Raw genomic sequence first — 17,991 nt, 5'->3', positions numbered from 1 at the left:
ACCAGGATCCATACTGTACTCAGTATCAGCATCCGACCTGGATTCTGGAGAAAACGCCAAAATCTCCTACTCCATACTGGACTCCAGAGTGCAGGACGTTTCTGTCTCGTCTTACGTTTACATGAACTCAGATAACGGCAGCATCTACAGCATGCACTCGTTTGACTACGAGAAGGTGAAGGTGTTTCAGATCCAGGTTCAGGCAAAGGACCAGGGCTCTCCGTCTCTCAGCAGCAACGCCACCGTCCATGTTTTTATCCTGGACCAGAACGACAATGCCCCCTCCGTCATTTACCCCTCCTCCGCTGCCCAGGGCTCCCTCTCTCATCAGAGGATGCCCCGCTCCGCCAAAGCGGGTCACCTGGTTACCAAGGTGACGGCCGTGGACGCCGACTCGGGCCATAACGCCTGGATCTCCTACAGACTGGCGGAGGCCACAGACGCCTCTCTGTTCACGGTCAATCTGTACACAGGGGAGGTGAGGACTAAACGCGCTGTGTCCGAGCAGGACGACTCCTCTCAGAGGCTGCTTCTAGAGGTGAAAGACGACGGAGAACCGCTCCAGTCTGCCACCGTCACGGTGTCCATCCTGCTGGAGGACGGCCTCCAGGAGCCCATCTTAGACCTCCGACAGAAAGTGTCCGAGCCCAGCAAGAAAACTGGGAGAATCACCCTTTATCTGATCGTGTCTCTGGCCTCGGTGTCCGTGCTGTCTCTGGTGACGTTTGTCATCTTAGCGGTGAAATGCGTGAGGAACAGCAGGAGCAGCGGTAGTTGCTGCGTGAGACGGAGCGACTGTGATGATTACAAGAACCCCAACAGAAACCTGCAGCTTCAGCTCAACACCGACGGACCCATAAAGTACGTGGAGGTCCTGGGAGGAGACATGTTGTCTCAGAGTCAGTCGTTCAGGTCCTGCATGTCCCCCATGTCAGAGTACAGTGATTTCACTCTGATCAAACCCAGCAGCACCAGTGACTTTAAGGAGGTGATCAGTGTCCTGGATGCGTCTTTACCCGACAGCACCTGGACCTTTGAGAGCCAGCAGGTGAGCAGACAACCAGACAGTTATTGAACTGATGGTTTCAAGTTTCATAGAAATCATCGGCACACCATACCACAACTCACTGTTCAGTTTTGACGACAGCTAACACAGAATTCTTTTAATTCGTGTTAAAAAAAAGTCTCTGCATTTTTTAAAACTGTATAGGAACACGGGGAAAACCTTTTTCAGTCTTCTGTGATGGAAACAGATTGCACATCTATTTATAACTAACCTATGCTCATCACTAAAGAAGGCATTAGTAACCTTTTTCAATCAGTTGCATTTTTTTTACTTCTACGTAAACTGAATGAATTTAATTCATTTTAATTAGAAGATAATTTTCACCACTTGTCTTTTTATCAGTATTTCTTTCACCTGTTGACTTTAGATTATTATCATTCATTGTATTGGAACAATGATTCATCAACTGCAATTAATTTATAAAGTTCCCATAAGAAAGTGTTAACTATTTTATAATGTCCTACTGGAAGTTTTCCACGATAAATCTTAGATTTGATGTAGAGCGAAACCAGTTTAGAAACTATGCCCCCATGCGGTTACAAGCAGTATTGCCACAAGTAACAATCGCATGATACACAGTATTTGGCGAGGAGCGCTCGGTGGAAACACGTGACTGAGTTTTCATTTGTTCCTTTTTCAGGCAGTAAAATATATTTTCTGAGAATATTTCACTCTGATGGTCCGTGACGTCAGTGACAGTGTCTCCTTTAATTTATTTAGCCTTCATCCTCCTCTAAAATCTTTACGGCGCCAGTCCAGTTGATTCTCTCCTCTCAGTGGAAACGGAGTCCAGTGAGAAGTTTTCACTGAGTGAGCTGAGGGACAGAGCTTTTCCAGTCCAGTCTTCCAATGAGAGGCAAGGCTTTTCCGGCCTCTCCCCGCCCACCAAGGGGAGCGGAGGCGGGTAGACAGAGCGGAGTTTCACTGGGAGCAGAATTTACTTTGATTTTTGTCCTCGTTTACGCGTAAAAGAAGGCCGTCATGATCACATCAAAACTTCCTATCGATCTGTTTTTAAAACGGAGATGTATACCAACAGACCTGGCAGCGTTGTTTTAATACTGTTATGGATACGTGACGGTGAAAGGAGAAGATAAAAACTTTCCCATTCTCCGATCAACGGAGAGCAGCACAATGGACTCCAGACAGGGGAAGCGCTCCGGAGGAGGGAGGCTTCGGAGGCTGTGCTTTTATCTAGCCTTCCTCTCCTGTGCGTCCGCTCAACTCAGTTATTCTGTACCGGAGGAACTAAACCCGGGCTCTGTCGTTGGGAATATCGCTAAAGATTTGAGTCTTACAGTTGATGGGATTACGCAGAGAAGGTTGCGGGTGGTTTCAGACTCCACGACGCAGTACTTTGAGGTAAAACAGACGACTGGAGATTTGGTTATAAAACAAAAAATCGACAGGGAGCACATGTGTGAGTTAAGTTCAGAATGTTCACTATCCCTTCAAGTACTTTTGGATAATCCTTTGGACATTCATCGCGTCGTGGTGGACATTCTGGATGTGAATGACAATGCGCCGCAGTTTTCAACAAGCAACATTTCTCTGGAGATATCGGAGGCGGCCGCGCTGGGCACAAGGTTCCGTTTGGATAGCGCGCACGACCCAGACGTCGGGGCCAACTCGTTACGCACTTACCACCTCGAAGCAAATGACTTGTTTGTGTTGAATGTAGAAACTAAAAGTGATGGCAGCAAGTTTCCAGAGCTAGTGGTGCATAAAGTTCTAGACAGGGAGACACAGGCCTCGTTTCGCCTGATGCTCACTGCTGTGGATGGTGGTCAGCCGGAGAAATCTGGATCAACACTTCTGCTCATTAAAATTCTGGATGTAAATGACAATTCGCCCGTCTTTAGCGAGTCGGTAAAGAAAGTTAGGCTATTAGAAAATGTTGCACCCGGCACTTTAGTAACGAAATTGAACGCTACTGATGTGGATTCGGGTAATAATGGAGACATATCTTTCCTGTTTAGTAAGTATACACCAGAGCGCGTTCTTAACCTTTTTAGCGTGGATTCTAAAAGTGGAGAGCTACGTGTGAAGGGTGACGTGGATTATGAGAAAGCCGCTGCATACCACATCACGGTGCAGGCCAGAGATGGTGGCTCACCTGCTCTGGAGGGCTCCTGTAACGTCATAGTGGACATCATTGATGTGAATGACAACGCACCAGAGGTCACACTGACGTCACTGACAAGTCCTATTAGTGAAGACTCTGCACCAGAAACCGTGATAGCACTCATTAGTGCACGAGACTTGGACTCCGGTCCGAATGGGAAGGTCACTCTGACTGTCCAAGCAGGTTTGCCTTTTAAACTGAATTCAGCTTTTGGAATGCATTACAGCCTCACCACTGCTGGAACCCTGGACCGTGAGACGGTCCCAGAATACAAGGTGGTCATCAGAGCCACAGATGCTGGTTCCCCTCCCCTTTCATCACAAACCACTTTTGTTGTGAAGCTCTCTGACGTTAATGACAATGCCCCCACCTTCTCTCAGCCTTCCTACTCTGTGGACATCCCTGAGAACAATGCTCCCAGTGCTCCCATTGCTGTTGTTTCAGCCACTGATCCAGACCTTGGTGACAACGCCCGGATCTCCTACTCCATCCTTCCCAGCATGGTCCAGGGCTCGTCCATCTCTTCGTATGTCTACATTAACCCAGAGACTGGCCAAATCTACAGCATGCGTTCTCTGGATCATGAACAGCTTAATGCCTTCAGACTTGAAGTGCAGGCCCGGGATGCCGGGGTGCCGGTACGGACAGCTAACGTCACCGTGCATGTGTTTGTTGTGGATATAAATGACAATGTGCCGGTGATTGTGCATCCCTCCTACCCAAAAGACAAAAGACTACAGCTCACTGTGGCCCCATCTGCTGGCCCAGGGCATCTCATAAATAAACTAGTAGGGGTGGATGCTGACAGTGGACATAATGCGTGGCTGTTCTATTCCATTGCCCCTGGACCAAATGCTGGCATGTTCCGTATTGGGGCACACACGGGTGAGCTCAGGACGGCTCGTAAGTGGGCTGAGGAGGAAGTAGGCACGACTTACGATATTGTGGTGATCATTCAGGACAATGGTGACCCTCCAAAGTCCAATTATGTGAATATTACTATAACTGTGGATGAGAAGGGAATGTCGAATGAAGTTCCAGCTAGCCCTCGCCACACACCCTTCTACCACCGGACTGGGATGTCGGACATCACCTTTTACCTCATCATCTCTCTAGCTTGCGTTTCAGCGGTGTCCTTCATCACTTTTGTCGTCCTCATGGTACGCTGCCTGAGACACCGTGGCCCAGGGCTCGACGACTCTGAATGCTGCTGCTATGGCCGCCATAGATCCAGTCGCTATCATCATAGGCCCAGCAAAGACCTGCACCTGCAACTTAATACTGATGGACCTATACGCTACATGGAGGTGGTGGGAGGCCCCCAGGATCCACACACACGCACCTACAGGCCCTGTTACTCCACCTTATCCAGCCGGAGTGACTTTGTATTTATGAAGACACCCATGTTGAGTCACAACAACACACTCAACACGACACTCAGCAGGAAGCACCTTATGAACTCAGTCAGTGAGGTGAGAGATTAAATGGGAGATCACGCACAGGATATATCATGGTAGGATAAGACCAATACAGAAGTTGAAACACTTGAGTACCTCAAGGCATATTTTAACATACAGTTTGATATTGTGATGCTTTGTCAATGGAATAATTGGGTTGAAGGCAAACTTTTGAAGTTTTTTACTCTTGATTGTGTTAGAAGCTAACCCAGATTTTCTTGGTCATATTGCTCCTTAGTTTCTTTTTTAATCTCTTATTGTATTAGCAGGACGATCATATCCTCTTTACAAATAATTCGAAAGCTGTCAAGTGCTTTGTTGTCCTACAAAACTGGTTTAGGCTTAATATTTAATGTTTAATGTTCGGCTTTGGGTTATGACTTCTATTGTAGACTTCAAGTTAATCACATAAACAGTTTATTTTCTTAATGGATAAGAAAGTTGTACATGAAGAAAAGGTCAAGCAAAGAGAATGTGTAGAAAGTAGCAAAGGAAGAGCAAAGTCAGAAACAGTAGTGCCTCTGACAGATGGAAAGGATGAGACAAATAAGAAAAAGCCCTTTAGTGTTGACTCTGGTATGACTAGGAGCCAGAGGGGAACAGGAAGGCAAAGAGAGAGAGATGGAGGGTGAAGGAGAGGAAAAGGGCCAAGGAAAGAACATTTTGACAGGGCTGGGGAGGAAAGAATAAAGCAGTAGTTGAAAAACAGGAATTCAGGGGGTCAGTGGCCTGCCCCCTTGACTTCCTGTTGTCTTCTAAACTCTTGAAGATCAGTTCCAGGACTCAGCATTGGACAAGTGAGGCTATTTGTCCTGTGTCAGCTCTGCAGACAATTGTAATTTCCATTCTTAGGTGATTTGTCAGAAATTCTGATATATTCAGAGCAAGATATAGGGGAAGGATTTCCATAGAAATAATCAAATATATGAGTCATAGACAATAAATATTAAGTTTTAAGCACTGCCAACTAGGTTAGGAATAGAACATAACTGACAAGTTTTCTTTTTTCACTCCACTTTAAAGTCATACAGCCCCAGGGGTCATCCTGAGTCATGTTATGTTTAATGTACGGTTGGTAATTGAGGATAAATATTTTTCAGCAAAAAAATTGTTTGTTTAACATCCACTCCGTTTTCTCTTGAGATCGGGTTACTCTTCCACTCTTTGCTGAATGAGGCAGTTCGTGAGATCAGCAGGATACCATATGTCCCCTGCTCCAGTGACACGTGTGCAATGAGGACAATGGAGGATAAGAGATGGGGGATAGATAAAGGAAATGGAAAGATGGCTTATGGACGTGTGCCACAGTGACAGACTGCTCAGGCGATAACAGTTTTAGACCACCACCACTAGCAGCAGCCATCTCTGTGGGAGTTAATGATTATTGTGTGTACAGAGCATCTAGTAGTATGTAAAATTAGCAGAACCCTGAGGCCTTTGAGCCTGATTGTTTGTCACTTTCCCCTTCTTTGTGTCCTGTGTTCATTTGCAGTGTGTGTTTTGGCAGACTTTACCCTATGTATGCCTTTTTTATTTTTTACTGGCAAAGTGTTTTGTAAATATACTTTATTATAGGTGATGAACCTGCACATTCACCAAACTAGTTCATGTGGTCCACGGAAACTGTCCTCAGGTGTTTTGTCAGTTGAGTCATGATATTTGTTTAAAGGAGAGGAAGATTAAAATCAGACACCACCCTTTGTGCTTTTTTCTCAGGGCTCCACTGCTCAAAACTAATAATCTGACAGTGTAATAGAGCCAGCGTTTTAGAGTTTGGGCATCCTATTGTTCTTTATATATTTTAGTTTGTATAGCTGTAATTACTGCTTTGTGTTAAAGAGCGTAGAGGTGAAGGAGTGAATGTATGCTGTAGGTTTTATGGTGGCTATGTGAGCTGAAGTTTATCAGTTGAACAAAAGAGACACAGCTTCCTCTTTTCAGATAGAGCACCAGCTGCAGTCCAGTCACATTTCTTTCAGCATCAATATATTCTCTGTATGCGATAGGAGACCTTCCACAAAGAGTTCCAGGTGGACATGTACGCATGAAGGAAGCAGTTACATGTTTTGTGTACTTTTGGACCCGTGTCAGAGGGCGAGCTAAAGGGATGAAATCGTTTTCCTTCTGAGCCCCTGCATAGACCTTTATGTATGGAGGCTAATCAATAGACTGTTTTAACAAAGTTCATGTACACTTGCTTTACTGGCACATCTATATGATTTCCATAGTCTGGTTAGTCCAGTTCATAACCCTGATGAATCCAGTGCTCATATAATGAATATCTATCGCTTCGTGAAAGCTGATAGAACTTAATTCTGTAGACACTGTGTTGAGAACGTTTCATCAGGTAATTCATTTGGAGTTTCCAGAGGTAAGCAGTGTGACAGTATGCAAAGACACACCAGTATTATTTGAGAATTCAGGCCCACAGAGCTATAAACCCATCATGTTTACCTGAGTTGTCTATTTGACATTCTCTCTCTGTCTCTGCTTCATGCCTTAAAACTGAACTCACGTCAGACTATCCAGAAAAAATCAAGCACATCTAAAGATGTTCAGATAAACAGAGCCAAATATTTTGATCCCTACTGCATGCAATGAAATGGTTTGGATTTTTTTTTTTTTTCTGGGAAGAATTTGTTGTCAAAACCACTTTGACTTGAGAGTTTAACTACTTTTAATAATTTAGGATGTGAATGAGAGAATGATAGTCTGTCAGTTTTTTTAATTTTTTTTATTGGTTGTCCGTGTCTTATATGACATGAATGATAAAGTAAAGTCTATATGAGGTGTTAACCTGAAGTTATCAGTGGTGTCCTGTATGCTACCCCTTGTTCCATTTGCCTGCAGTGGGATCTGACCTTGGAAATGACAGGCGTGTGTGTAGGACTCCCTCTGTGATGAGAACAACTCACACAGCTGGAATGCTGGGCCTCTGTGGATGTTTTCTCCAGTCAGTGTTGATTTTCTGTCTCCCCATCGAAGCTCAGACGGAGTAATGCCCACGCACAGAGTATAGTACACACTTATCTCTGACTCTGTTTTTAGATAAACCTTGCCAGAGCTCAACTGTAAACAGGGATAGGATTTTATTTGGAAGGTCTGCCTGGTCTCATCTTCATCCTCATCTACTGAGATTTTATGTGAGAATAATTAACCAGACTGACTATAGGGACTGAATATATTATAGGGCTATTCGAAGACATTGCTATATACAACTTTTTGCTGCCTGGCTTTCACTTAATTTGTCTTGATGGATGCTGAACACTATTCCCTCTTTCACATTGTGTGCCTTTGTACCTTATTTACCTGTATTCAAATCAACACTTTAATCTATGCAGTCACCAGTTTGGTCCGTGTCGGTATGTTTATAGGAATGTTTCCTCTACTGCTCCCTCACTTATTTTTGTCATTCCCTTGGGAAGAACAGCTCTTTTAATAATGCAGCACATCATCCTGTTTGCCCTCTCCCTCTGGGGAACTCTTGTGTCGATTAGGCGGCATAATCTGGATCCTGGCCAAGAGGTCTATTCACCGCATCGGTGAACAACAAGAGAACCTAAGAGACAGAGGAAGTGCTAGAGAGATGGAAAAGACATGGCGACATATCCACTGAGGCAGAGATGAGCAAGAAAGGGCTTGAGGATATTTATAGAGACTAGCATGGACACGTAGTGATGAGAGAGCTTTTACCACCACAGAGCCTCCATCACAGCCTTAGCTGTATGGTGTTTGGGTATAAGATGGCAAAAAGCACAAGATAGTAAATTTCTAAGACTGATTGAAAGTAAGTAACTTCCTTTCAGTTATAAGACTTGTGTGCGTGCATGTGTGTGTGTGTGTGTGTGTGTGTGTGTGTGTGTGTGTGTGTGTGTGTGTGTTTGCAAAATGTTATACTCTGCTGCTTTTGGGACAACATGGATGCCTGAACAAACAGATATTTTTCCGCCATCTGTAACGTGTTATCAAGCCTCACTGCAAAACAGAAAGGGTTTCAAAGTCGCAACTAGTCACAGACACACACCATTCCACACAGACATGTCTATCACAAAAGCAACACCACTTAAACCCAAAGTTGCACCTCAGATATGAGTCACTTTCGCTTCAAGGGAATTCATTCAATTCAAGATCAATCCTCTGCTCTCTTCACAGCAAAAACCTCCCAACAACGACTGGCGCTTCACCCAGGGACAGAGACCCGGACCTAGTGGGTGAGTAAATTGACACAAACAAACACGCATGTACTGATAAAACGTGCGGTATTGTAAAATACATGTGGTGCCGTGTAAAGTTAACTTATGTTATAGATGGAGGGAGCGATGAAGGATGAGGAATATACACAGAGAGGGATAAGGAGTTTACTAGCAACCACAGCAGGGAGCTGGCAGAGAAATTGTGATGAAATTAAAATCAAAACGCAACCTGAAGCTGACTTTGATTTAGAATGAGGCGACACGTTTTGGTTTTTTTTCCTGCACGAATCGGCGTCTCTGCCTTGTTTCAGGCTGCTTTATAAAATGGCTGCTGCAGATTCGACTCCCCCTCCCCCCATTCCTCTCTTCCCTGCGCCTGTGCGCCATCACTCAGTACTACTGATGAGGGACGGCGGCTACAGCTAGCAGGGGGGGATGGGATACCAATATTCACCCTGCAATCTTCTCATATTCTCCATCTGATGTGTCATTCCATCAAATGTAACCCTTGAACCCAGTGACGGTCCCATCCACTAGAGTAGATGCTCTCGTATAAATGGTTGATGTTAGCCCCAGTTGTGTCAGCTGAAATGCAGCACACGCAGTAACAGTTTTCACAACAGAGATTGCACAACACATTTTTTGAGTCAAGTCTTGTCCGTGAAACTTACCAGCTGGAGCTGAAAGCTCTGTCCAGTTACGTCAGGAAAATGTTAGACACACAGACACTCACCACTGTCATTATGGAACCTCTAGGCTTCTGGACACGTTCGATGTAGTTCATGTTAGCGGTGGAGAAAAAAAGACAACTAACTCTCTCCATCTGTGGTATTTAAATTGACATGAACGACTTCACATATTTTCCACTGAGATGTAGAAAACAGTATCTCAGTATTTTCCTGTTTCTACACCATGGTTCTTTCAGACTGTATAACTTGTTGTGTCTTTAGTCCCCACATGCCATACGGTACACACATACGATGGACGCCGAAGGATGGGACAAGGTACCAATTTAGACATACAGAATGGTTCACTTCCTGTCCTCAGCGGCTGATTAGTGTTCACTTTTGTCCACTCATTTGGTGGGAGAGGGACCTGATCACAAATCAGCTGCTAAGGGCAGAGAGTTGCTAAAATATTTTAGCTAGTGCACTGCAGTTGAATGCTGTGCTGTGTGTAGATGTACCTAACCCATAGCTTCTGTTAGTCTCCCTAAAAGTTTGATGGGGTCTGTTGATCAATGTGCTTAGGCCACAATGCCTGCTGTGGCATAGAAAGGATTGTGACACGTTTGAGTTTGCGTGCAGTGTTTTGTAGATTTGTTCAACCTTGTATGTGTGCTATATATATATATATATATAATGTATATATAATCATTACAGCCTGAGAGCTCATGATTTCTCTTCTTCTAGACAGCTGGCTTCCCATACGATGTTACGATCAATTATGTCTGTGATGTTTGTAGCCCACATCACACCAACATCATCTGATTTATCCAAAGATCTGCTATGAGGAATAGATAAGACAAACACTTCTCCCATGAATCATTTCTCTAAAAACAGCTCTTCTATTGAGTAAACAGGTCTTTATGTTAAATGACTGTGGTCAACATAAGGACACGTCAGTGAGTGAGACATGTGACTGTCTTTACTGTCTTTGGTTGGAGTTTGAAGTTAGTATTGTGTCTCAATGGTTCTTTGCAAAACAACAGGCAAGATATAAATCATATCATTTACATGGTAGAAGACAAATTGAAGGCCATCTTCTCAACAAAGGATATCCCTCTGGACCACAGTTCCCATCTGACCCATAGGAAGTGATAACCCTAACCACAGGAAGTGCTTAACATGACCACAGGATGTGATAAGTACAGAGAGGTGCTAATTTAGTACAAATGAAGCATTCCGTGTTATCTTAGGTGATGTGTTGCGGCACAGAATGACTCAATCGACAGAGTTTTTGCCCAGGCTGTTTCTCATTTTCCATCTGGCTCAGGGGGACACATCTTTCTCTCAGTCTCTCTCTGGCACTGAGCTGAAAACCACTTTAGAGGTTTGGCAATAGGATCTGGCAACCTATTCTGAAACAAATTCCTCTTTTTATCTTAGAATTCCTTTGCACTTTTTACTTGTTGTGTCCTTTACGTTCTCTGGAGACCAACTTGTCCAAGAGGTTTCATAGTTTTAAAAGGGAAAGATAGTGTTTACTTACATCTGTTGTATTTTAACCCATTATGTATATAGCCTTTCTGTCTTAATTTATTACTGCAGCCCATATTTTTGACAGGATATTTGAAACTTATGTGTTGTTCTACTCCTAAATGTTGTCCCAAAAAGTCTCCACTCTTGATTAGTAACTTCAGCGGAGCCTTTGCCTCATAGTCATAATGCTCTGGAACAACTCTAGAAGCTGCATATTTTGGTTGTAGATGGTTTTCGTGACTTCTACTGGCTTTTACTGAATTGCAGTAGCATTGTTAGGTCTTTGTTGACTTAGAGTACAAGAAGCATGAAACAGCGTAAATACAGCAGCATCATTAAAAATCCAGAAATCAAGGTTCATCAGCTCATCAGGAACAGGGGCACAGCTATGGCTAAAGCGTCGTTGCAGTTCTCAGTTCTAACACTTTGAGTTGACGTGAGACATGTGAGGGATGTAAATAGGTAGGTGAGCATAATGGATTGCAGGTCTGCTTTCTCCTCCACTGCCCACACATGCAAATTTCAGACTTAAAGTAAACAGGCCTTTGAAGGTGAAGTTGGCCCAGATGGAAATGATCAGTGCCTAGTGAGCGCCGCATGTGTGACTATGCAGACAGGTATTTCCTTTAAAGGTGCGATCATTAAATATTTAATAAGCTTAACTAGATGGTACAGTTCTCATGCTCCTGCTGGAAGCAGAGTGAGCGTCGTACACTTACTGTGTGTGAATGCAAACACGCTTGCTACTGTGTGTCTGTGTGCAGACACAAATTGCTCACGCTTTAACAAGACTGTCCTTAAGAGTGTGCCGCACCCTGTTTTGTAAAGTATACATCCTTCTTGTTATCTTTGCTAAGGTCTCCTCAGGCTGTACCATGCTGTCAGTTGCTTTGCCTTTACATCATGAATCACCAAATGTTAAACCAGCATATTCAGAACATGCAAACACTGTAGAGGACACGCCGCCGGTTATTTTCAGCTTTTTTTTTCCCTCCTTGTTTTTTTCCACAGAGCAACTGGAGGACCTGAGGTTGCCATGGGAACTGGCCCCTGGCCCCAGCCTCCAACTGAGGCTGAGCAGCTCCAGGCCCTGATGGCTGCAGCTAACGGTGAGTCCTGTACCACCTCATCTTCTTCCTCCTTTCCTATCATTTCATCTTCTTTCCAAATCAATGTCTAGCAGGGGTGTGGGTGGGAAGCAGTGGTTGGTCTGACTGTAGGGAATCCAGATTAGCTCACTGATGAAACTCCACTGTGTCTCCACATTGGTGTTCATATCTGGATATTAGGAAGTGGATATCCAGAGGAGGCTTCAGATGATATCCAGACAGTGGGCAGTCCACTGATTAACAGTGCAACTGAATAACACAACAGAAATGCATGTTTCCGCTACACAAACTGGTCCCTGTACAGTTCTTTAATCACAAGCAGAAGAATAGATATAGCCTCTGGATATAACCAAGTAATTCCACATTCCACAATAACAACTGCCCTGTGTCCCTTCAGGGGCTGCCTGACCAGCAGTAAGGGGGGACACATGCCATGATTTTGGCTGTCACAGTGGAAGCCCGACTAAAAGGTCACATCAAAATGCACATAGCATGGAAAGCGGGCTGAGAGACACATAACAACAAAGCTCACAGAGATGACGTGGAACAAACTCAACCTAAATTGTATTGCAAAATAAGCTCAAGTCATTGTTTCCACTGTTATTTTAAGCAGTGACGCTCCCATTTTCTTGCCTCCACAGACACACCCTCCATCTCTTAGATGATGAATATTGTGTGAAATTGGAAAGAACTGAGGGATGAGAAGGGAAAAGCTGTGTCTTGAGTTTTCGGGATAGCTTTTGTTATAGCACAGGATTAGAACCATTAATGTCACCAGAAAGGAAAAGAAATATTAAATGTTAAATAATGATGAATTTGATCGCTGCCATAGAACTTTAGTATCCATTTTGATCGCCGTGGCAGTATTTCATATAAGAATGTATGTGTTTATGTAGCCTGAGAGGGACATTGGGATGGGGGAGGGGTCATTTGTGTCTCAGGCTCTGCATTGCAGGGGCTGTGGGAGAGTTGTGAGCTCAGCAGCTACGTCATGCATGCGCACACATTCACTCTGAGAAGGCATGAAAAAAGCCAAAGACATATAGAGGAATAATCTGGGGAGGCTTCGTCATCCCATCTGCACACAGTCAACCATTTTGTAGCACAGTTTTGTGTTTCCTTTTCTCCTCTAATTTTCCTCCAGTTAAATATATTCTGCAGCACAGGAGCTCTAAAAGGAATAACTTTCATCTCCTTTTTAGACCTCTTTGTCATTTCGCTACTTTGACACAACACTGTCGTACTAAAACTTCTTCCTATCTAACAAGTTTCATTCCTCTCTCCTCTCCCTCCTCACCCATTATTCCCCCACTCTGTCTCCCTTCCCCCCAGAAGTGAGTGAGGCTACAGCCACCCTGGGACCCGGCACCATGGGCCTCAGCACCCGCTACAGCCCCCAGTTCACCTTGCAGCATGTGCCTGATTATCGCCAGAACGTCTACATCCCTGGCAGCACGGCCACCCTTACCTCCAACCCTCAGCAACAGCAGGCCACAGCCCAGCAGGCCACCCAGCAGGCACTGCCCCCTCCCCAGGCCTCAGCCCAACCCGAGCCCCCAAAGGCCGTCCAGACCCCCGCCTCCAAGAAGAAGTCTACCAAGAAGGAGAAGAAATAGAGTTGAATGGGAAGAGGTGAAGGAATGATGAACCCAGTCTGATCTAATGAAAAAACACCCCCACCCACCCCCCACCCCATCCCATTCCCTTCCCTTTAGGTATCTTCCTGCTCTATGGTCACTCATGCTAGCCACGGTCTAAATAATGTCAGCAAATCACTTGTGACAACATGGACGATGTTGATGTTACTTTTAAAGAGTGTCTTGAGGAATCTGAATGTGTTGAAGGCTGTTACAGGTGTTGGAAACCCAAGCTGTGCTTAAGGTTAAGTATTTCTCATATAATCTTCATTGATGGATAATTGTGGCAGGGTATGGGAGGTTATAGGGATTTTTTGTTTTGTTAATTTTTTAATTTTTTTTTTTAAATTTTGGCAAATTCAAATTAATTTTTTAATAAAAAGATTCAGTGTGAGGAACCTTGCTGGGATGACGAGGCTAGTGATACATTGCCAGATAAAATGTTAATATCTTTCATGTTGGACTTATTATGCTCTTTTCCTCATATGGAAAGTTAGCAATTGTAACGTAAGCTAGGTGCCATCCATTAGAGTTCTATATAGGGTCAGCCTTGTAAGGGGTTGGGCATACGTCCTGTGGATACATGGCTGCTGACTGATACGCTTTACAAACTCTTCTGCATGCTCTTTAAGATTCAACCTGCTTATACTAGTTTAGAGTTGTAAACTATGCATTACAAAAGTAAAGAGGAGATTCTGAATCTGTTTTCCTCCCTCCAATCGCAGGTCAATAGAATGCACATGTAGCATTTACTTGACAGCAAATGAAAATGACTTTGGTCATGATAGTTTAGAGATATTTTTATGGTCTGAGCATGTACCCAGAGGAAGGGTTGGCAGAGGATGGCATTTCTGTTGTGTCTCAAGCCCTGTTGTCCATGCATGTGGTCCAACAGAAGGGAATAGTTTCTTGTATGAAACCTCCAGATGGGAAAAAAAAAAAAGTGCTGCCCAGTAACCCTGTACCTCCCCTCTTCACGCTCAGCTTGTGTCCTCCTCTCACTCACTACCCCACATTGAGAGCCAAACAAAGAAAAATGCACTGTTCATATTGTGATGAGATAATGTAGGGGTAGTAATCACGTCATTCTTAGTGAAATGTGGTAAACCTGATTCCTTATGTTTTTTCTCGAGACTTTGCAAGCCACTAGAGTATTTCTCTTCACTAGCTATGAAGTGATGAAACGTCTTGACACAGTAACATTTTTTGGGGGGAGATAATGATCCCATAGTTTAGAACATTTGTTTGTATAAGAAATAAAGTCCTTGCCCAACCGTCCATCTGTCCTTTAGGCCTCTTGGCCAGATACAACTGCATGAGAAAAGACAGCTTGCAGGATCAGTCAGGGGGACTGAAGGGGGTGTGGTGAGGGGTATACAGACTGAGGTGGAACCATTAAATCCACCATGGGTGGGGATAACACTCTCGGCTCTACCCACTGAATGTACAAAGGTACCAATATTGACCCGCCCACCCCTACACTATCTCTTATGCACTGACCCAGGTAGGGGTCAACAGAGCCAAGCACATCTGACCCTGTTGGTGAGGAGACACCACCGGAGACCCTTTGAGTGATCCCTCCTCCACTAGAAGCAGTGGGAAACCTTAGCCTCTCTACCACTCACCCCCCCCCCCCCTGCACTCCCTACTCCTGTGAGACTCTTCTCCCACTGTAAATAAACACAAGTCCTGTCGATGGTATGAGCCAGTTGTTTGTAAAGTAGGGACCATGTCTAACATTTTCAAAATAAAAGTCCCTCTCCACAAGGCGTGGCTTACTACTGGAATGTGTTGCATTTTGTTTTTCAAGAAAAATAAGAAAACCACAACTAAAAAAAAAATCATACAAACAAGAAAAAACCCAATTATGAATAAAAATTCTGAGATGTTCTTCAACAGTTTGTGTTGCAATGTAGTAACTAAGCACCATGGAAGCCAACTAACTCTTCAGTGTAAATAACTGAATTAAAGATGACTTTAGATAAGTAAGCAAAGTGACACACGTAGACTAGTTAACTTGTGATATGTGTTGCGCATATTTTTATGTTCATTTTCTCTCTACTACCTTTTATCACCCTGTATAGAAACAAAACAAAAAAAAAGAAGTATGGAACTGTTTCTATCTTTCTGTAACCTCTTAATGTTTTTTTGCGGTGATTTTATCTTGTGCATTTGTGAAAGAATGCCTCTCGTTCTCTTTCTGTCCATATGAACAAATGATTATAAATATTATATATGTGTAAGTCCGTCTGCTGCTGAATTAACTATCCTGCTGTATTATCTTTCTTATCAAATGCTTAGCCCCCTTGCTATATCCCTGTGTTACTCTTATTTTTATGCTAATATTTATATTGCTGTTTTATTTTCTCTTGAACACTGACATTTCAAATAAAAATATTCTGAAATCATTTAAAGAAAATGCTTGTGTGTGTGTGTGGTTTGTTCTGTGCTAATATATAACTCCCACGCTGACTACAGTTTGAGTGAGATAACGTATGCATCACTTACTTCATGAGACTTACAAGGAGAAAGCTTTTTTATCTGTGCTGTGCATTAAAACTGTTGCTTGCAGCTTCTTGTTTGTGTGACCCACATTCAAAAGGAATGAAGTATTCCAGGAAGCCTTGCTGTATCGGTGGCCCATTTCAGGCACTTATGGTGTTGGAAAAAACACAAAAACAGCATGAGGCTGCAAAATATTACTTCCAATAATGGGGCTGTAATTACTTTACTTTTCCTTTGTCACATGTAAAAAGGGAGACATGAAACTTTGCAGTCACGCTCCTTCTATTGATAAAATGATTCACAGCTATATTTTTATCATATCTACCTAATTAATACTGAATTATTTACATGAATAAAGTTTAAAAATATTTTTTAAAATTTATTTATTTATTTTACATATTAATTTTTATCGCCAAAGTGAAATTAAGAATGCAAACTCTAGTATGTTAGTCAGTCTGACATATGCATATATATGCGCCCTCATTCTTTGCGGTTAATGCGTTCCAGGAACCACATGCGATTAATGAATTCCGCGATAGAGCGGAAATTGAACAGCCGATTTTGGAGCACTGGACGACCCTCTCTACCACCAGCTCTACCACTGAGTCACTGCCACCCCTAAATTAGTCACTACTTGCGTAAAAAGTCACTAAAGAAAGAAAAGTAGCTTATTCAAAGTATTGGCCTAAATAGAAAAATAATCTATTAGCAGTATATTGTCGTATTTGACGTTATCTATAATTTGTAGCAGTAGTGAAGATAAGCTCTAAAATCCATCACTTTTGTTTACTTACAAACAGGTCAGCCTAGTCGTCCTTTTCGATAATTAACACCGGCAGAGGATTCGTTAACAACATTGCTAAATTGGTGCTATATAAACAGCGGATCTGAGGTTGTCTGATAAAGTCTGTCAAATACATTAACAGAAACCAGACTACAGGCAACTATAAAAGTAAAACTCTATTTTCATACAGATCATTCCATTTTAACTCCATGACTCCTTATGTGATTCATTATTCCAGACCACGTGTTATTCTGCATTCCCCCGACAGATCTTTGACCGCTAAAGAGGACAAGGCAGCCTGCTAGAGCTTTTCGTGCTTTTCAGCCGTACACAATAACATATGTCCCTATAAATAGCTCATGGTACGTCACCGGACATAACAAAAGGAACAGCCTCTGTTGCAGATGTAGGGGGATGGAAGGGGGGAGCTAGGATGCAGATAATGTGAAACAAGAGGGGTCCAGTCCATTTTTTCCACACATTTCATTATTCAAAAATCACTATCTGTTCATTTTCAACTGCTTTCTTTCTTATTAAACATTTCCTTTTTCAGGTTAAACCAAATAATGTCACCTCAATCATCTGTTTTTCGCAGAGCAGCACTCTCATATCAAATGCTGCAGATTCTCATACCCAAAATGGCTGCCTTCCCTCATTGTGTTATATTGTTGCCACAGCAACTGTCAACCCCAGCTGCTGGAAGGTTTTCTCTGTTCTCAACATCTACATTACAAATCTATGCAGTAGCCACTATTGGATCACACTGCTTTGGCTGAATGAGCCACTGAGAGACACACATATTCAGTCAAACCTGGCAACGCTGATGGTGACACATGCAGGAAACATGGCAGAGTGGACCAGGGAATAAACCATAATGCACAGTGGGTTTGTCCCAGTCTGAGTCACTGGAGCAC

The 17,991-nt window shown here is 43.2% G+C and overlaps 1 protein-coding gene across 21 annotated transcripts in view; it reads left to right on the top strand.

Moving 5' to 3' along the window:
* Positions 1–16,196, top strand: part of LOC137602779 (protocadherin gamma-A2-like) — a 208,616-nt gene extending 192,420 nt beyond the window's left edge. For 8 of the 21 annotated variants that reach the window (XM_068325809.1, XM_068325800.1, XM_068325812.1 and 5 more), the window contains exons 2-5: positions 8,801–8,859; positions 9,792–9,845; positions 12,054–12,151; positions 13,484–16,196. In XM_068325809.1, the coding sequence (XP_068181910.1) occupies positions 8,801–8,859; positions 9,792–9,845; positions 12,054–12,151; positions 13,484–13,767 (495 nt within the window). In that variant the 3' untranslated portion in view covers positions 13,768–16,196. Of the gene's footprint in view, positions 1–54; positions 1,049–1,885; positions 4,664–8,800; positions 8,860–9,791; positions 9,846–12,053; positions 12,152–13,483 lie in introns of those variants that run through there. The other 13 variants (XM_068325810.1, XM_068325807.1, XM_068325806.1 and 10 more) reach the window with 7 other exon arrangements.
* Positions 16,197–17,991: the final 1,795 nt, after the last annotated feature.

The sequence above is a fragment of the Antennarius striatus genome, chromosome 10 (assembly GCF_040054535.1).
Source record: "Antennarius striatus isolate MH-2024 chromosome 10, ASM4005453v1, whole genome shotgun sequence".
Classification (NCBI taxonomy): Eukaryota; Metazoa; Chordata; class Actinopteri; order Lophiiformes; family Antennariidae; genus Antennarius; species Antennarius striatus.
This window is presented reverse-complemented; position numbering and strand designations above follow the sequence as displayed.